The sequence below is a fragment of the Rhinolophus sinicus genome, chromosome 12, assembly GCF_057876585.1.
Source record: "Rhinolophus sinicus isolate RSI-liver-muscle chromosome 12, RSI-T2T, whole genome shotgun sequence".
Classification (NCBI taxonomy): domain Eukaryota; kingdom Metazoa; phylum Chordata; class Mammalia; order Chiroptera; family Rhinolophidae; genus Rhinolophus; species Rhinolophus sinicus.
The window spans coordinates 45,553,040-45,570,002 of NC_142512.1; the positions used below are offsets into that span (position 1 = coordinate 45,553,040).

The 16,963-nt window shown below is 39.4% G+C and overlaps 1 protein-coding gene across 2 annotated transcripts; it reads right to left on the bottom strand.

Annotated features, from left to right (window-relative positions):
* Nucleotides 1-5,804: 5,804 nt before the first annotated feature.
* Nucleotides 5,805-13,425, bottom strand: KPNA2 (karyopherin subunit alpha 2). 2 transcript variants are annotated; one of them, XM_019733063.3, is made up of 12 exons: nucleotides 13,287-13,420; nucleotides 12,454-12,547; nucleotides 12,105-12,202; nucleotides 11,815-11,952; nucleotides 10,589-10,677; nucleotides 9,551-9,819; nucleotides 9,204-9,298; nucleotides 8,841-9,104; nucleotides 8,432-8,665; nucleotides 7,984-8,166; nucleotides 6,760-6,909; nucleotides 5,805-6,141 (listed from the first exon to the last, which is right to left on the bottom strand). In XM_019733063.3, exons 3-12 carry the CDS (start codon nucleotides 12,180-12,182, stop codon nucleotides 6,049-6,051), a joined length of 1,593 nt encoding a protein of 530 aa, XP_019588622.2. In that variant the 5' UTR covers nucleotides 12,183-12,202; nucleotides 12,454-12,547; nucleotides 13,287-13,420; the 3' UTR covers nucleotides 5,805-6,048. The 2 variants fall into 2 exon arrangements, with proteins under 2 accessions (XP_019588622.2, XP_019588621.2); XM_019733062.3 differs by lacking the exon at nucleotides 12,454-12,547 and having other exon boundaries at nucleotides 13,287-13,425.
* Nucleotides 13,426-16,963: the final 3,538 nt, after the last annotated feature.

The window sequence follows — 16,963 nt, forward strand, 5'->3', positions numbered from 1 at the left end:
TTCTAGCATATCATATATATATATATATAGATAGATAGATAGATAGATAGATAGATAGATAGATAGATAGATAGATAGATAGATAGATAGAGACAGAGAGGGAGGGAAGGAAGGAGAGAGGATGAATGAATGAATGAATGAATGAATGAACTTTCTTCACCAGGTCATTTACCAATGTCAGTAATAGCTAGCTAGTTATCTAGTTAATCCTCACTAAATCTTTGACAGGAGGTAAGAATGAGGTCAACTTCTGTTTTAGGCAGGTTGTAGAATATCCAGCAAAAGGAAACTGATTAGCCCCATCCCACCTCTACAGAGTTTAAACCTCCCAAGCAAGTCAATGTTGGGATGTTGGGATGTTGGGGATGGGGGGAGGGAATCCCGGGACAGAGAGCCATCTGGGAGCCAGCTGTGACTTTGGCTAGCAAATTCCTCTGGTCTCCTATGAGAAGGGCAAGCATGATCAGCACAGCAGAAATACCAGAGGAAAACGGCAGTTGTTGCCTCCAAAGCAAAGAACAGACCTAAAAAGAAAGCCAATTCCTGACGAGAATGACAGACCTGATTATGCTAGTGAAGGCCAGGCAAGTTCCCTGCTTCCTCATAACCGCTAGGAACCATTCCCCAGCAGGGCTCAGGACCCAACACTTGATAAGTGTGTGATTTGCCTCTGAGACCTGGCTGTCAGCAGGAGGGTGAAGAGCCCAACACGTTGTATGTTGTTACCGCCCACCCACCAGGGCCTGCAGAGAAGCCCAACGGATGCCAAAGGGATCTTTGTTTCTGCCATCTTGTTTCTGGGCACAAAGGCACCACATTCTCAATGTGCTTCATCACGCTTTTGGAATGAATGTTAACCAAACGCCATCACTTAGGGAATAGCATTTACAGCTCCTGTTCAACTGGAGTTCTTTGGTCAAATTATAGCTAAATTCATTGCTTGGAGGTCTTAAACTATGTGTGAAGCAAGCTGAGGTGGTGACATTAAAAAAACAAAAAACCCCACTATGAATATGTAGAAAATAACTGGAAAAAATAAGTAGAAACTAAGCTATTCCAACAGTTTTGCTAAGATATATATATGAGATATATATATATATATCATATATATATATATACACATACATACACCACGTTTCCCCAAAAATAAGACTTAGCCAGACCGTCAGCTCTAATGAGTCTCTTGGAGCAAAAATTACTATAAGACCCAGTCTTATAGTAAAATAAGTAAAATAAAACTGGGTCTTATATAAGACGGGGTCTTAAATATTAATTTTTGCTCCAAAAGACGCATTAGAGCTGATTGTCTGGCTAGGTCTTATTTTCAGGGAAACAGGCTGTATATATAGATCTATAGATCTATAGATCTATCTATAGATATACATAACCCCCGTATAACACGATTGTTAGGTTCCTAAAATGCCGTGTTATGTGAGTCCGTGTTATATGAAACAAAGAACCAGTACAAAAAAGGGGGTTAGGTTCCAGAAATTAAAAAAAAACACATACCATTATATTTTTACAAAAAAGAGAACTATCTTTATTAAAACAACTTGCACCAAAAGTATAACATTAATATGTATTAAATAATGTTTTCTTCGTCCTCACTAATAAGCACCATTAACTGAGGGCATTTTCTTTTTGACAAGTTATCTTCATCCTCTGAACTTAATACCCTCTGAACTTAACACAAACAAAATGGATTTAAAATTCTAATAAATTTTAAAATTCTGCAGTGAAATCTGATACGACATCCACACTCGAATGAAAAATTTCAAATGAGATATCTTTTGCTCTTAAAAGCTCTTATTATGCGCTGTGTTGTTCGGGGATTTCTCTAATTCTCAAACCGTGTTAAACTGTTCTAGGATGCTTTGTATGAGGGGTTTCCCCAATTCTCAAACCGTGTTAAAGCGAAACCGTTACAGATGCGCCATATTATACGGGGGTTACCTGTATATATTTGTAGCTGCAATCAGGAATTCCAAGTTTTCTTCTTCACCCCAATTTTCCTCATCTTCCCTTTTAGTGGATGTTTTCAATATTTCTGCCTGAACCTGTTCAAGCTCTAAACAGTAAACCTTTTTCAGAGTAGAAAATACAGCTTTGTTTTGCTCTCAGTCAAGTGTTTGTTCATTGAAGGAGCTTCGTATCACCAGTAAGTAAAGGCCTATCTGTCATTTATACTGAGAAGCTTCCAGTCACCACAGGACTCGGGTGGCTGTTCTCTCATAAGTCAGTGAAAAGTTACATGAGGAGGTGCTCCAAATATTTTGTCCAATAGAATTAAGAGAAAAGGAAACAGTGGGCACAGGAAGAGAACTCAGAGCTGTCACCCAGATAGCTGCAAAGGCTAAAAGCTGGTTGGCCTTGGGCCAGTTCCACTGTTCAAAAATCTTTGTCAAGCCTGGAAAAGGCCTAAAGGCTGACAAAACATCCAACTTTTGGATAGAATCCTATTGTTGAATATAGAAACAAACCATGTAGTGATGTTGTGTTGATTTATATGCGATTGATAAGAAAAAAAAGTAACAATAAAGTTAGTCTATAAAGTAAAATATATCAAAATAGAGGTGTGTGGAGGAATTACGTCTTTGCTGGTAAAAGGTTGGGAATAGCTGTTCTATGGTTATAATACTTATCTGGGATATTAATATTACATCGTAATTAATATCTAGAGTATTTATTTTATACCAGAGATTGTGCTACTTTAACAGCCGAGAGGTCACTTAATCACACAGGAGTTGAACAGTAGGCCTGGCACCTGATTACTAGTCCATCCACGCACCACATCCCATAACAAGGATGGGAAAAGACATTTATGATTGTGAAAAACCTAAGAGGAATGCATAAACCGATCAGTTTAAAAGTGTTTGGTGAATACAACTCCTACAGTATTATGAAACTGTCCCAAATATTTAGGAGGAACTGGGTGTTTATAGACACCAGAATTATGCTTTCAAACTATGCCAACATGCTATTTAACATACAATACTCAAAATTAAATTGCTCGTCTGCCCTCAAAAAACCCTACTTGATAGCTTGAGTGTTTTTTATCTTTATTAGCTGGGGTTATGACACTTATCAGTGATGTTGCTAAAACACTTTTCACTAACACTTTCCCTTGGAGAAGGGGGATGCTGCATGATTTGGCCAGGTTTTGTTAATCACAAATTAGGTCAACAGCCCAATGTCAAAAGAAAGCACCATTAGTGACATATTTCAGGGGCTTCCAACATCAGCCAGCTGGGTTTTGGCAGGCTTCAGCAGGGTGGAGGGAGGCAAGAAGCAGCCAGCTACATTCCTCTTAATGGCCTTCTGAACTTGGGGTCCTGTATCTCACAAGCTTTCTAACTGCCCATACAAACAAAACAAGGTTTTGCTTTTACCACTATTGATAGGATAGAAAGGAATATACCACGTTGGTGAACATAATTTTGGTTCTGGAAGTTCAAAAAAAAGCAATTTTAGAAGCCAAATGCTGAATCAAAAACCTTATTTTACAATGAAGATTTACTATAACAACAATTTTTCCAAAGTTTATCTTTTCAGTGATGATGCAGCTACAGAAAGATTGAAGTTGTGGGGGTGTGGGGGAATCAAACCACCCTAGGAAATGGAATGTTTATTTCCTTTTTTCCAAAGAGTCAGTAGCTTGGACTTTAAAGCTGATACAATATAACAAAGTATTGATTTAAAAAGTCAAGCCTTAAATGTACAGAATAGGAATATAGTCAATATATTGTAATAACTATGTATAGTGCCAGGTAGTAGACTAATGGGGGGATCACTTCGTAAATTACGTCTAACCACTATGCTACACACCTGAAATTAATATAAAATATTGAATTTCAACTATAATTGAAAAAGATAAAAATTTAAAAAAATCAATACTTTGTGATATGTTTAACACTCATGTTCAGTCTTTTAATAATGCTACTCTTTAAAGATTTTTGCAACAAGCAAAATAGTGCTGGCAGTTTTTACTTTGATATCTGCTTCATGAAAATGTTACCTTCCGACCCTTACCTATAACCCCTTACCTATAACTCATACAAAAATGAAAGTTACAGGCAAAGACGTACAATTTATTAAAGTTTTAAATGAGATTTAAAACTGCTAGGAGCTAAAAAATGTAGTGCATTAATAAAAGCAATTTAGACATTAACACTGTGAAAGAAAAGTTGGTGGCTAGATACTATGAAAACTCATTCTCAATGACAGAAAAACATACAAATGCCTCTATGAATTTTAACTCCAAGGGAACTAACATAATAAAGTTTTTATCTAAAAGATGAACATGTAATTTTCAAATCAGCTGTCTCCTGTCCATTACTTCACAATGAGTCATGCTTTTCCTCTTAACAAATCTAGACGTTAGTTTATCAACGCATATATTACATTAGTCCCTCTAGGGCCATTAAGCTCCATCTATCTTTAAAGCAAAAGCCTAGTGTCCAGATTTACTTCCACAAGATCTTTTAAGTTAAAGACTTTTGGATCCAGCATCCAACAAGAGACTTACCTTGGGGAAAGAGTAGGCAAAAAGGGGCGTGGAGCAAGTAGCTGGGAAAAGGAGGGCAGTCTACAGAACCGGTTTTGTTACTTCTCTTTCCCTCCCTTTCATGGATGCCTTTGTACAGAGAAGTGAGAAAAAGACCAGGGCTCCTCACAAGATGCACTAAGCTTAGGGGGACTACATGTAACATGGTTTAGAGGTCCAGGTTAGGAACCTGGCTGTGGCAGGAGCTTTAAATAAGCATTAGCTAAAGCACTATTTCTGCACCTGAACAAGATAAGCACTAAACATTCTATTTCATGGAGGAATTTTAAAAGCCCATTACCTACAAAAGTTAAAATGTATTTAGTGTGGATTAACGAACTGAAGGAACATCCTTACATTTATACCCAATGAGAGAAGTGGAAGTTTGTTGCATCATATTGCTGACTTGAAGGCCTTCAAGGTCATAAATCAAGTTTAAATTCAGTCTTCAACCCAAATCCTAGCTTCCGCCACCATAGCTGTTTATCTTGTATGGGAAAAAAGGTTGGCAAAGCTGTCGGATTTCAGCAGGGGAGACTTAGCTCATCACTTTTTTCCACTAATCAAAAAAGCATAAACAGACAATAGTGTACTTTTAAGATGCATTTCATTGTTTTCCAAAGACTTACAGAGTACTGTATTTAACAGCCACCCCCATCCATTTCCTATTTGAACAGTACAGCTACTCCTTAAGAATAGTGACTTTCAACCCAGACTACATAGCAGCAGCACCTGGGGATTCAATTAAAAGAGATATTTGGACCCCACCCCTTACCAAATAAACCTAACTTTGGGGTAAACTTGGCAGGTGATGCCAAAGTAAGCTTTGAAAACACTTTCAGCCTTGACATTTGGGAGGGATGCATTTCACTTGTAGCTCCCAAAGACTCACGATTAACTAAGATTTTTATTCCATCTCCCTGGCCATTGAGCTTAAGGAGACTGGCTGAGGGCTTCTGGGAAATTTTATTCATTCTTCTGTGAAAAGTTCTGAAAATTTTTTTTTCTGGCTGTGTGAAATGGATGTGAACTCTGGCAGTGCCAACAGCCATTATCACCAAGAGGCAAAGCAGCCTAGAGCAAAGCTGGAACACAGAAGCAGGAAGGAAAAGTTATTACCCCGTATCCTTGATGACATCACAAACCGCACTATAACCAGAACTACACCTCCAATTAGTCACATCGGCGTGATTCCATTACCTTTCATTTGCAACCTAAGAGGTCCAAATTTGAAAGCAAAAACACAGGCATGGTGAAGTAATGAAAGGGTGGAATTGAATCTTTATTTACAGGACACTGCAAGATATGAAATTCCACATAGAAATAAGAAATTCATTGAGAGGAGAAGCTTCGTACAGTATGTACAGTTTGGAACTGTTCAAGTATAGTTTCGTTGTAAAAAGTGCTACAATCACAAACCACATTTAAAAAGAATTCTTAGTAGGGAAACAGTAAGACAAATTCATACCATAGCACACAACAGTTTTATGCCTCCGCTGTACAATTTAAAAGTTAAAGGTCCCAGGAGCGCCACCCTGAACTTGGAATGTGTAGCCGTCAGAGGTAGTTTCTGGCACAACATTTTGGTCTTCCTCTTCCTAGAAATATTTTTTAAAACAAAAAATATTAATCCCATAAATATGGCACATTTCTAAGCAGTAGCCTGCTTAGTTTATGTACTCTTAAGGTCTTCATCTGAGTATTTCACACTTAATCCTGTATCGTATTTCAATATTTGAAATAGTGGAGGGAGGGAGAGACGGCTGCTAAAACATGCCAATTCATGAGTGTCTGGAAGGGGAAGGTTCTCAATTGGTTAAAGAATGCTACTACAATAACAGTATTTTTCTTCTCCACCTGTCACTTTAATAGGAAAGGAAAAAACTGCTAATTAGGCCCAGAGTCTGGTCATGGGGTTGGCACACCTCTCTACCAACTCCTACACAAACTTACTCCCAAGATACTGCACGATTCCCAAGGCTATTCATTTAAAAGTAAATTGGCAATTTAAAAAAATCTCAAATTAAAAAGACTGTTTTATCATCAAGCCAAACATCAGAGGAGCAAATATGTACATCATGTCCTATTTGCACTGATATTTTGCTATATTTATCAAGAGGTACAAGACTCACTAAAAAGTATAAATAAAGAAACTTATGGGCTTGACCTTAAATGCATATTTTCTAAGTTCTTATTAACATCACCATGTTACTTACCTCTACAGAGAAATACTTCTCAATTAAGTTTAATGAAGCTTTGTACACAGACTCATTTTCATGGTTTTGCAGAGCTTCAATTTTGTCCAAACCTCCACATTCTTCAATCATTATACTAAGTTTCTCAGTTTCGCCTAGTTTCTCCGCAGCCTAAAAAAAAATTCCAAGTTTATTGGCCTATATACTCTGGATGTTTGATTTTAATGAAGAAAACAATGTCTATGTTTAAGTACTAATACATATAAGACATAAATAAATACTTGACAATTCCTTCAACAACCCTAGGAGATAAAATCTGTATCTTCATTTTACGTTCTTTAAAAATTCAAGGTGATCAGATCTGCACTTGCTCTTAGCAACTAGTACTGTATCTTTTGGCCACAGAGATCCTCAAATAGTTCTCAACCTTTTCTGTGCGTCAAAATCACCTGGGTAACTTTAAAAAGGCCACCATACCTAGGTTCAATTGGTCTGCGACAGGAGCAGGAAATTCCTGTTTTGTAAAAGCACCCCAGATAATCCCAAAGTGTAGTCAGATGGGAACCATTGTCTAAAGGCAAAGATGGCCTATGGTGCATAAAAACAAATTTCCCTAAATTATTTGTGGGTATCAAAAAATGTATTAGGTATAAGAATATTGTGGTTAAATTTTTTAAGTTCTCAACTTTCAGGATACATATACATTTACAGATGAAACAATTTACTTGTTTCAAAATACTTTAGGCTTAAGTAAGGGGGAATAGGAAAATAGGTCAAACGTTGACAAATTTATCTTGGGTGATGAATATACCAGGGATCATTATACTAAACTCAACTTTTGTACATAAAAATTGCCGTAACCAGAAGTTTAGAGCTGGAGACTAGGACCTACCTACCATTAATCACTGTGACAAAGTGCCACACACTAGCGTGCTTGGATCAAGTAGGAATGAAATATAATCAGGTAAGTCGTTCAAATTTAGTTTCACCAAAATTCAGTATGAAATTGAGGAATTAAAATTTTTGACAGGGATGACGTGCCCACATATGAATTTGACTTCAATTCAGGTCACATCAGGCACTTGTCATCTCCTTTTTGCCTCTTTTACTCGCCTGTCGCATCCATCAAGAGTGTGGCCCACACAAACAGGCTTTCTAATTCTGTGGCCTGCTGAGTAAACTAAGTTGCCCCATCTAGTCTAAATAGTAAGCTAATTATCATCAAGCCCAAATTCAAAGACTTACCTGAAAGATATTTGAAATGGCATCCAGAATAACCAGGATAATTTTGGTATCTTTCGCAGTTAAGAGGTTCATCAATGGTTCTATTATGCCGCAATGAACAAGGTACACAATTTGTTCAACTGTTCCACCACTTGTATAGTTGGTCACAGCCCATACAGCTTCCTTTTGTGTCTTAAAATCTGCCTAATAAACGTAAGAAAACAGGTTTATTTCAGAATGGTTGTAAAAATAACATTCCAAAAGTGCCATTTTAGATAAACAATGACTAAAACTATCAACTGGTTCCATCGAACGGTTAAGTGAAAGGTTACAGGCTATTCTTTAGCACAGGACTGCAAGTGCAACCCATCACTGGCACATCAAGAATCTTGTTACGCACAGCTCTACCAAATGCCCATCCATAACTACTAATCATCCTTGGATTAAGGTCTCAGACTTCATTCATCACCTTAGAGAGAATGCCAATGAGGAATGGGACCAATCCATGGTTCACCACTTGCTGTATCTGGTCCTGGCGGCCAGCTGTGATGTTTGACATTGTCCACGTGGCTTCCTTCTGGATATTAGTTTTGGAGTTTGTTAGCAGGCTGGGAAAGACAGTAAGTGCTCCCGCATCTATGACAACCTGAGTCTGTTCATCGGTCCCAGTGACAATATTTCCAATGGCTCTTAGCGCAGGAGTCTGAAAGAAAAACAGTGGTTGATGTTGGCAGTTATCTTTCATTTTTTTCCAACATGCTCAAAAACTCTGTACCCTAAAAGAGGCTCATCATGGCCTAAAACAGGCAGTAGGTCGACATTAGTATCAATTGATCATGCTCCGTGTCACGTACAGTCTTGTCCAAAAGTTAACTTACCACGATTGGCAATTCAGTAGCTCCCAGGAGCTTCACAAGTTGGGGCACGACTCCTGTTTTCACGACCATTTCAATTCGTTCATTTGGACCATCAGTAAGGTAGGAAATGGCCCAGCAGCTATCTGCTAACACTTCTGGATCATCGTGATGCAGGAGACGAACTAAAGTAGGAAGAATTTGCTCAACAGCATCTAACGGGGGCGCAGGGTTCTTGTTGCGACACAGGTTTGAAAGTGTCCAAGTAAGATTACGTAAGTAACCACACTGGGGAAAAAGAAAAATGCAATGAGAGGTCCTGTTTTCTGAGGGGGTGAGAAAAATTAGAATCAACAAGTGAGTAACTTGACTATGTTAGTAACTTACTGCTAAAGATGACATATCAGGAACCGCAAGAAGAGCCAACAGTGGGTCAACAGCACCATACTTGATAACCAAGTCTCGGAAAACTGAACCATCACCTGAAAAAAGGACAAAGTTAATCCTATCTACTTTTCTAGTACCATCAATGTTCAGTGACTGAGAGCACCTGTGTTATAATGCAAAGACAAAATATCGGAAGTTCCCTAACTTAGAGGCCACTTTTGCCCCAATAAGCACTGGAAGCAATTTCAAAACTTGACACAAAGGACACTGTTATTTATGACAAGGCACATCTCCTAACCTCAGCAAAATTAGAGACATTCTGTCAAAAGAATTTAAAACGCAAGTACCTGCAATGTTTCCTAGAGCCCATACGGCTTGTTCACTGATGTGAGCATGGGGCGATGCCAATAGGGAAATGAATGCTGGGATAGCTCCTCCATCTACTACAGCCTTGGTCTGTTCTGATGTTCCAGAAGCAATGTTAGTAAGGGCCCAAGCAGATTCAAACTGAATGGGACTACAATCAGTTCTAGCCAAGAAGGACACAAATTTGGGGATCAAACCAGCCCGGATGATGTTGTCTATTGGTGGCTGTTTTTCCCTAGAAAGCAGTTTCCTAAGAGTGAGCAAAAAGAGAAACAAAAGGTGAAAGAGATTAACAAATGAAGTTTGTGTAAAAACCAATTTAAAATGCAACTCAAGAGTTTACAACTTTAGAACTAAAGCACTAAATGCTCAGATATCCTGGAATTTAAAAGGAGCTGAACAGACTGGTTGCATGGTGCTATCATATGAGATGTCTTTAAACCACCTTTTTCCAAAATCAAACTATTTCCAGTTTTGTAGATTAATTACTCTCCTCTCTTCATCCCTACAGAAATCTACTTTAGATCTCGTCAATCTGACAGAATCACACTGTCACTGTTAATTTGTGTTTCTCTGACCAAGTGAGGTTAAACATCTTCTCCATGCTCGTTGGTCATTTGATTTTCTCTACACTGTCAAGCTACAGAAATTATTAATCCTTTCTGTTATGGATGTGTATGGTGAGAGATAAAAGTTTAAATATACTTAGTTTCTAAATGGATGTGCCAATCCCATTTACTGAATAATTTCTCCTTTCCCTGACAATGACTTGAAATGCCACTTTCATAAAAATTTTGATCTTTTCTTTAAAGTATACCAAAAGTTTAATAGTGGTAATCATGGGGTGTGGGTGGGATTTTAGGCATGATATAAAATTATAGTTTCACCAAAGGAAGATTCTAATGAACATAGGACTATGGCTGGCTTAACCATTACCCACACCACCTATCTCTTTCCAACCAAAAAAATCTAAAAAGGCTCTGTTCTTAGGTTACCCATGTATAACAGACAAGACTTACCTGGCAGCTTGAGTAGCTTGGAGCTGGCTTTCCAAATTGTTGCTATTTATGCCTTTGACAATATCCTCAACAGACCAATTTACAGTGCCCTACAAAAACAATGGAATTATCCTTTGTAAGATTAAATACAATAAAATTCCTATTTGCCATTGTGAAGACATTTTAAGGTTTATAATGAGTTACTAAATGTGTATTAGCCCTATATTTAACTTTGCCTGTTAATTAAATATCATTTTATATGTAGAACAGTTCTCAAACTTGGTGTCATGACTTACTGGAGTCTCAAGTTGCAGAGTATCCCAGCATTTTGTCACTAAAAAACGTGACTGTGAACAATTTAAAAAATTACAGCAGTCTGAAGGTTATTCCGACATTAATCTCAATCACTTACATTCAGATACGCTTTTAGGGAACAAGGGATGGAGTTATAAGCAATGTGCTGGGGGATTTTCTTATCTAACCTTGTAATCAACACATTCCCAAGTATAGTGCAGCAAAGATGTTTTATGTTGTGATCACAGTAGAAAGGTTTGAGAAACAATGCTATAGTTAACTTGATAAGATGGGATTTAAGTAGAATACTCTAGAAATAGCACAAGTAGTATTCAATTTTGAATGATAGAATGGGGAGCACTAAAAGAAAGCATAATGTAAAAAAATTAAGTGCCCAATTATCTTTGAAAGACAAGAGATAACTCTGAAAATCTAAGATGGGTCTAATTTACAAAAACAGCCGTCAAAAAATATCAATTTAAAACCATCAAAGTTGTTAAACAAAGAAAGAATATGTCTAAAGCAGTATTTTAGGAAAATTTGTAGGTAAATAGTATGTGGCAGAGAATGAAAAGGAAAATAAATTAGGAGAATACTAACAATATTTCAAGAAGAAAAAGACATGAACAAAACTGGTGACAAGTACAAACAATAGAGAATAACAAAAGGTAGAAATAATCCAGAAAGCAATTGGTTCTGGACACACTTTCGGTTGGTATTGGAATGGCCAGGTCAAGGTACTGAGCTGGCAGCTGTAAAAGCAGGGAAACTTGAAGGGAGATCAAAGCTACAGAAGACCTTGGAATCAGCTTCAATAGATTATGAAGATGGGCAGGAAAGAAAACCCATCAGAATTACTGATTCAGAGCAAAAATGAAACCTTCACAGATTTTATAGTTAGAACCATAAAGGTAGGAATGTTTTCAAACAATTATAAGCTAAAACATATTTACCTGGTTGTTGCGATTTTCCTGCAGTGGAGAAGTAGCATCATCAGGAAACGAGCTTACATTTCTCCTTTTCAGCATCTGGTCATCTTTCTTAGCTTTCCTCAGCTCTACATTAACTTCTATTCGGCGCCGCCTCATTTCCTTGGGAAAAGATAACATACCATTTCACCTAACATTTCAGTTTTTGTTAGAAAGTGAGGGCATTTTTTTCCAAATTCCTTCAGAGTTTTGACCCCTTCCCAAATAGTTTTCCATTCAAAAAATACTATACAAAAGCAACAGAAAGTACTCACTGTACTGTCTTTTCCCTTGTTCTTGAATCTGTTAAGCCGGGCAGCTGGTGAATTAGCATTCTCGTTGGTGGACATCATTATGAGACAAAGGGAGAAAGCTAGAAGATGGGGGGAGAAAAAAAATGTCCCTTTTATCATTTTGCTTTGTCAGTAAGAAAAGCATTAATAGGTATTTCACACTTTTTTCATACTAATTCTCCAAAATCTTTTGTGTACTTTAACCTTACAGCATTTAAAATTCGGACTAGCCACAAGCCTTTCCTAATATACTGGACAGTGTGGCTCTAGACTCCACTATATAGAGTCTGTAAATAGTTAATTGAAGACAAAGTAGGCGAACTGAGCTTACGGTCAATATCTATGTCCTAGGCGCAAATACATTCAGATTCTCTGGAGGCTCTCTCTATTGTCTTTAAATGGCCAAAATAGGCATATTCTCCACACTTGAAAAATAAAAGAAAAATTTGGTTCATTATTATCACATTATGGAGTCTCCCATAACATTTCTTGTCAACACTGAAAATTTGCGACACAATTCTGCATCTCGATTACATTTTCATTTCCAGGAATTTCGAGTAAATGCACTTAATTAGGCGGACATTATTGTGACTAAGATACTTAAGAGCAATCTCCAAAAGGTGACAAAAGTAAAAGAGCGCCTTACAGTTTATCTTTATTCCCTTATGTTCGTTTACGAAATTGACACAGCCAACCCAAGGCCTACGTGTTGAGATAGTTTCTCCAACTGCCACCTCCATCTCCATTCCCTTCCCCTGCCCCCCACCCCGGGGAAGACACAGCCGGTAACCGCCAGAGGGGCCAGAGGTACTGGGCGCACTCCGGGACTTTGGGAACACCAGCACGAAAGCTAACCAACTGAGCTAATCGGCCGCCCCCTCCCGGGACTTGGGCCCTCCGGCCTCACTCTTGTTTTCCGAGCCGCGATGCGCAAAGGATCTCGATGAGACTCACCGAGTTTCGGCGGCCTAAAGCCCAAGGACTTACTCACTTCGCGGAACAGCCCTTTCGTCAACAAACGACGCCCCAGAGGCTTAGTCAACCAAGGAGGCCAAAGCCAGGCCGGGCGTGTACCCGGAGCCTCCCCTCCCGCCACCCGTAAGCAGAACGCGGCCTGCAGGTCAGCCGTTACCGCTCGGGCCGGGCTGGGACCTGAGTTCGTACCTACACAGCCGGCTCAGGCTTCCACAGGAGACGGCGCAGGGGAGCACAGGCTGCGGGTCCGCTACTCCGCAACGAACACCACGGATCAGCCAGACGACCGTGTGGCTCGAGCAGCCGGCCGGCGCGATTTAAATTTCCCGGTGGCTCCGCATTCTGATTGGCTGGTTCGAGTCTACGCTGTGCGTCTATTGGTGGATTTAAAAAACACGTTGCAGCGGGGGTCGTACGGCCTAGCCGTAAAGAGGATAGCATCGCGAGACGAGGGAGCGGCCGGGCAATCCCAGAGCACCTAGCAGTTTAGAGTGGAAAGACTTCAGATCCCGGCATGCAGCACGAAGGACGGGTTGTCAGCCCAGCCTTGGCCCGAGACTGTGGCCTTTGAAAGGGTTTGCGCATTTGAAGTTCTTGGTCGTTCCCCTGATTAACCAAGTACTACAAATGATTCCCAAAATCATGTCCTTCACAAATGTTTACATAGAAACATATTGCTATGCATATTTTCCCTGATAGGACAGAAGAAACTTGGCAGTGGTTTCTGGCTATTATGGAGTTATGAAGTAGAGGGATATGGCACATTCGCGTGGCTTAAAAAAAAATTCTTTTTTTTTAAAACTTGCGTCATAAAAGACTGCATAGAAACCACAAATATGGTAACGAAAGGTTCATTATGCCTGTTTCTCTAGACAATCTTATTTTTAAATGATTTCAAATACAGAAGAATTGCAAATCTTTACGCAGATTTGCCAAATGTTAACATTTTTGCCACATTTGCTATTTGCTGCTGTGTGTGTGTGCGTGTGTATCCGTGTTCAAGTTTTGCCAACCATTCCAGTAATGTTCTATGCTGTATTTTACACATTTCTGAATAAAATATTTGTATTTTTGCCACGTATATTTTTTAAAGTATCAATGATGGTTATTAGAGCATTGGGATTATGGGCCATTTTGCTTTCTCTATGCAAGTTTTCTGTATTCTAAAAAGTGTATTTTTAGAAAAGTTATATTGCGATTTATTTTTTTACTATAAATTCAAACATTGAACTTTGTTCATTCTTGCAGGGATTTATGCCAGCCTCACTCATTGTGTAGCAGCGATGGGATTCATAGGAGGTTGATTCTACTCCCACCTACTCAATCAGCAGAATCCCATCCCTCTAAATGCAAAAATATGAAAGGAATTTACTCCTAAACCAGTCACCCCAGGGTATTCTCTTGACCACTGTGAATGGTTCAGGGGCAGGCATGTCACCTAAATTCATCCAGTTTGGAAGGCAATGCCTTTTGTTTAATGATTGGAAGTGGGAAAGCAGGTGCTGTTTGCTGTTCGGAGCTGAAGGATATGTGTCCTAGAAATTTGACTAGGACAGTTGTAGAGAAACCAGGAAAGCTCTGATCAACAGCCTGCCCTACCTCTGATGGTTGCAATTATGACTCTGCAATTATGTCATCCAATACACTTCTTTTGTTGTTTCAGCTAAATTGAGTTTTCTTTTGTTTGCAAATATTAAGTACTATACGCCCAGAAGTATTCTAAGTGTGTTTTATATATATTAACACATTTAATCCTCACAATTCTGTGAGCTAGTATTATCATCTGTTCCATTTTACAGAAGACTGAATCATAAGTGGTTAAGTAACTTGTCCAAGTTTACACAGCCAATAAAGGCAGAGACAGGACTCAGACCCAGGCTGTCTGGTTCCAGGATCCATGCTCTCAACCAGTATTCTGCACTTGTACCTGAAAACAACCTAAAACAGAAATACAGTGTCAAAAGTGAAAGTTGCCTTTGAAATATACAATGTTGCCCTGGGGAACCATACATCCTCCACTCTTCACTACTGTAGTTTGGAGATCTAGGCCTAGGTCAATCAGTACATTCTCTACCCCACCCCCGCCCCTCACACCCACACACAGGGATTGGTTTGGTGATGAAGCCTTAACACAGTGACACTGCAATAAAATGTTTACTGAGGCCTTTAAGAGTGAGATAACCTCTCTCTGGCACAGGACTGTGCTGTGATCCTGTGCTGTGATGATGTGAGACTGAGAATGCAGTTGTTCTGGAGAAGCAAACCCAAATGTGACCAAGTCTGAACTTTCGCTGTTTTTGTTTTTGTTTTAAGGAGGGCTCAGCTCACAGTGGTCCATGCAGGGATCCAACCCACAACCTCGGTGTTATCAGCACCCGGCTCTAACCAACTAAGCTAACCGGCCACCCCTAAATCTGAATAATCTTAGTTTGTCTCAGTCATTCAAGTAAAAACTGTGTGCCAGTGAAAAAGTAGCTAGTTTAGCCTGCAACTGAAACACTGCACCAATGTTTCCCTCCAGAGACCACTGTATTTTGGTATGCAGAAATGAGTATGCATATTTCCCATTTGTCACACAAAATATTTAAGCATGTACTCGAGTCAAGACGTAATTCAACTAATGATTCTTATAACATAGTCCAGGACATTCTTACGTGAAGCTGGATCCCCCCCACCCCGCCATCCCCAGTGCAGGAAGGTGAAAATACCACTGTTACCTGTTTGGTGCCACTGCCTAGATTCACTAACGTGGCAGTTTTACGTACCATTGCTTCTGCACCATCAATGCTAAATGATTCATTAATTATTATTTACTAATAATGTCTCAGTTTTCATGAAAAACATTTCCTGGGTGACTCGATGACTCGTGGCCCACAAGTTAACAAAACAGTGACATGACACATAGACACCTAAGATTTAAAAGATACACACCAAAATGTTAATAGTGCTTAACTTTGAATGGTAGAATTGTGGTCAGTTTTCTTCATTTGGTTTACCCATATATTATACAGTTTGAATGAACAGGTATTACGTGTCTAAAAAGAAAGTGAAATTTTTTATTTTTAAAACCCCAAATCAGCATCTTTACATGCAACAAGCATAAAGCTATTATGCATGGAACCAGAAAGTCTCCAAATCTATCCAAGACCAAGCTTTAGGATTTAAAAGAAATATATATATATATATATATATATATATATATATATATATATATATATATATATATATATTTTTTTTTTTTTTTTTTTTGTATTATATGTAGGAACCTTGTTATATCCGTTTTCCCTTTAATCCGGAGGGAAAGAGGAGATGGGGAGGAAAATAGATGTAGATGAGTGGGGTAAGAAAGGCAGATTTAAAGAAAAGGCTGTTCACCCTGGAATCCCCCAACAGTCCACAGTACATAATAGGCTATGAAATTAGTGAACGTGGAATACATGCGGGCAAGAAAGAGAGGGAAGTGGCTACAAGGGATGGGAAGGTTGGGGGACGGGGTTGCGGGAGGACCTTACGCTCTGCTAGTGGTTCTTAAGGCCAGTAGCGGAAGAAGGTCCGTGGGAGCTTCGTAAAATGCAGACGCCCGGGCTCGCCCAGGTAAAAAGAGATACAACGGGGGGAGTACAGTCATTGGAATTTTGTTTGAAGTTTCCCAGAAACGCCTAATGTGCAACGAGGGCAGAGAGCCTTCCAAGAACCCAGCTGGCAGGCACAACGCCGCCCGCATGAGTCCCGGGAAGGGGGGCAGGAGAGCCACACGCACGCGCGCCGGGGTCGGCCTGCTGTCTGGGTCAAGGGTGTAGGAAGGCGCAGGCGCGCGCTGCCGCCGCTTGGGGGGGGTGGCTCCCAAAACACTCGCCGCCCGACGC

Coding starts and splice junctions, on each gene's coding strand:
- KPNA2 (XM_019733062.3), bottom strand. CDS start 12,182: ATGATGTCCACCAACGAGAATGCTAATTCACCAGCTGCCCGGCTTAAC. Junction 10,678..11,814: donor AGGAAAATCGCAACAACCAG/GTAAATATGTTT, acceptor TTGTTTTTGTAG/GGCACTGTAAATTGGTCTGT. Junction 8,167..8,431: donor TCATTGGCATTCTCTCTAAG/GTGATGAATGAA, acceptor TACGTTTATTAG/GCAGATTTTAAGACACAAAA.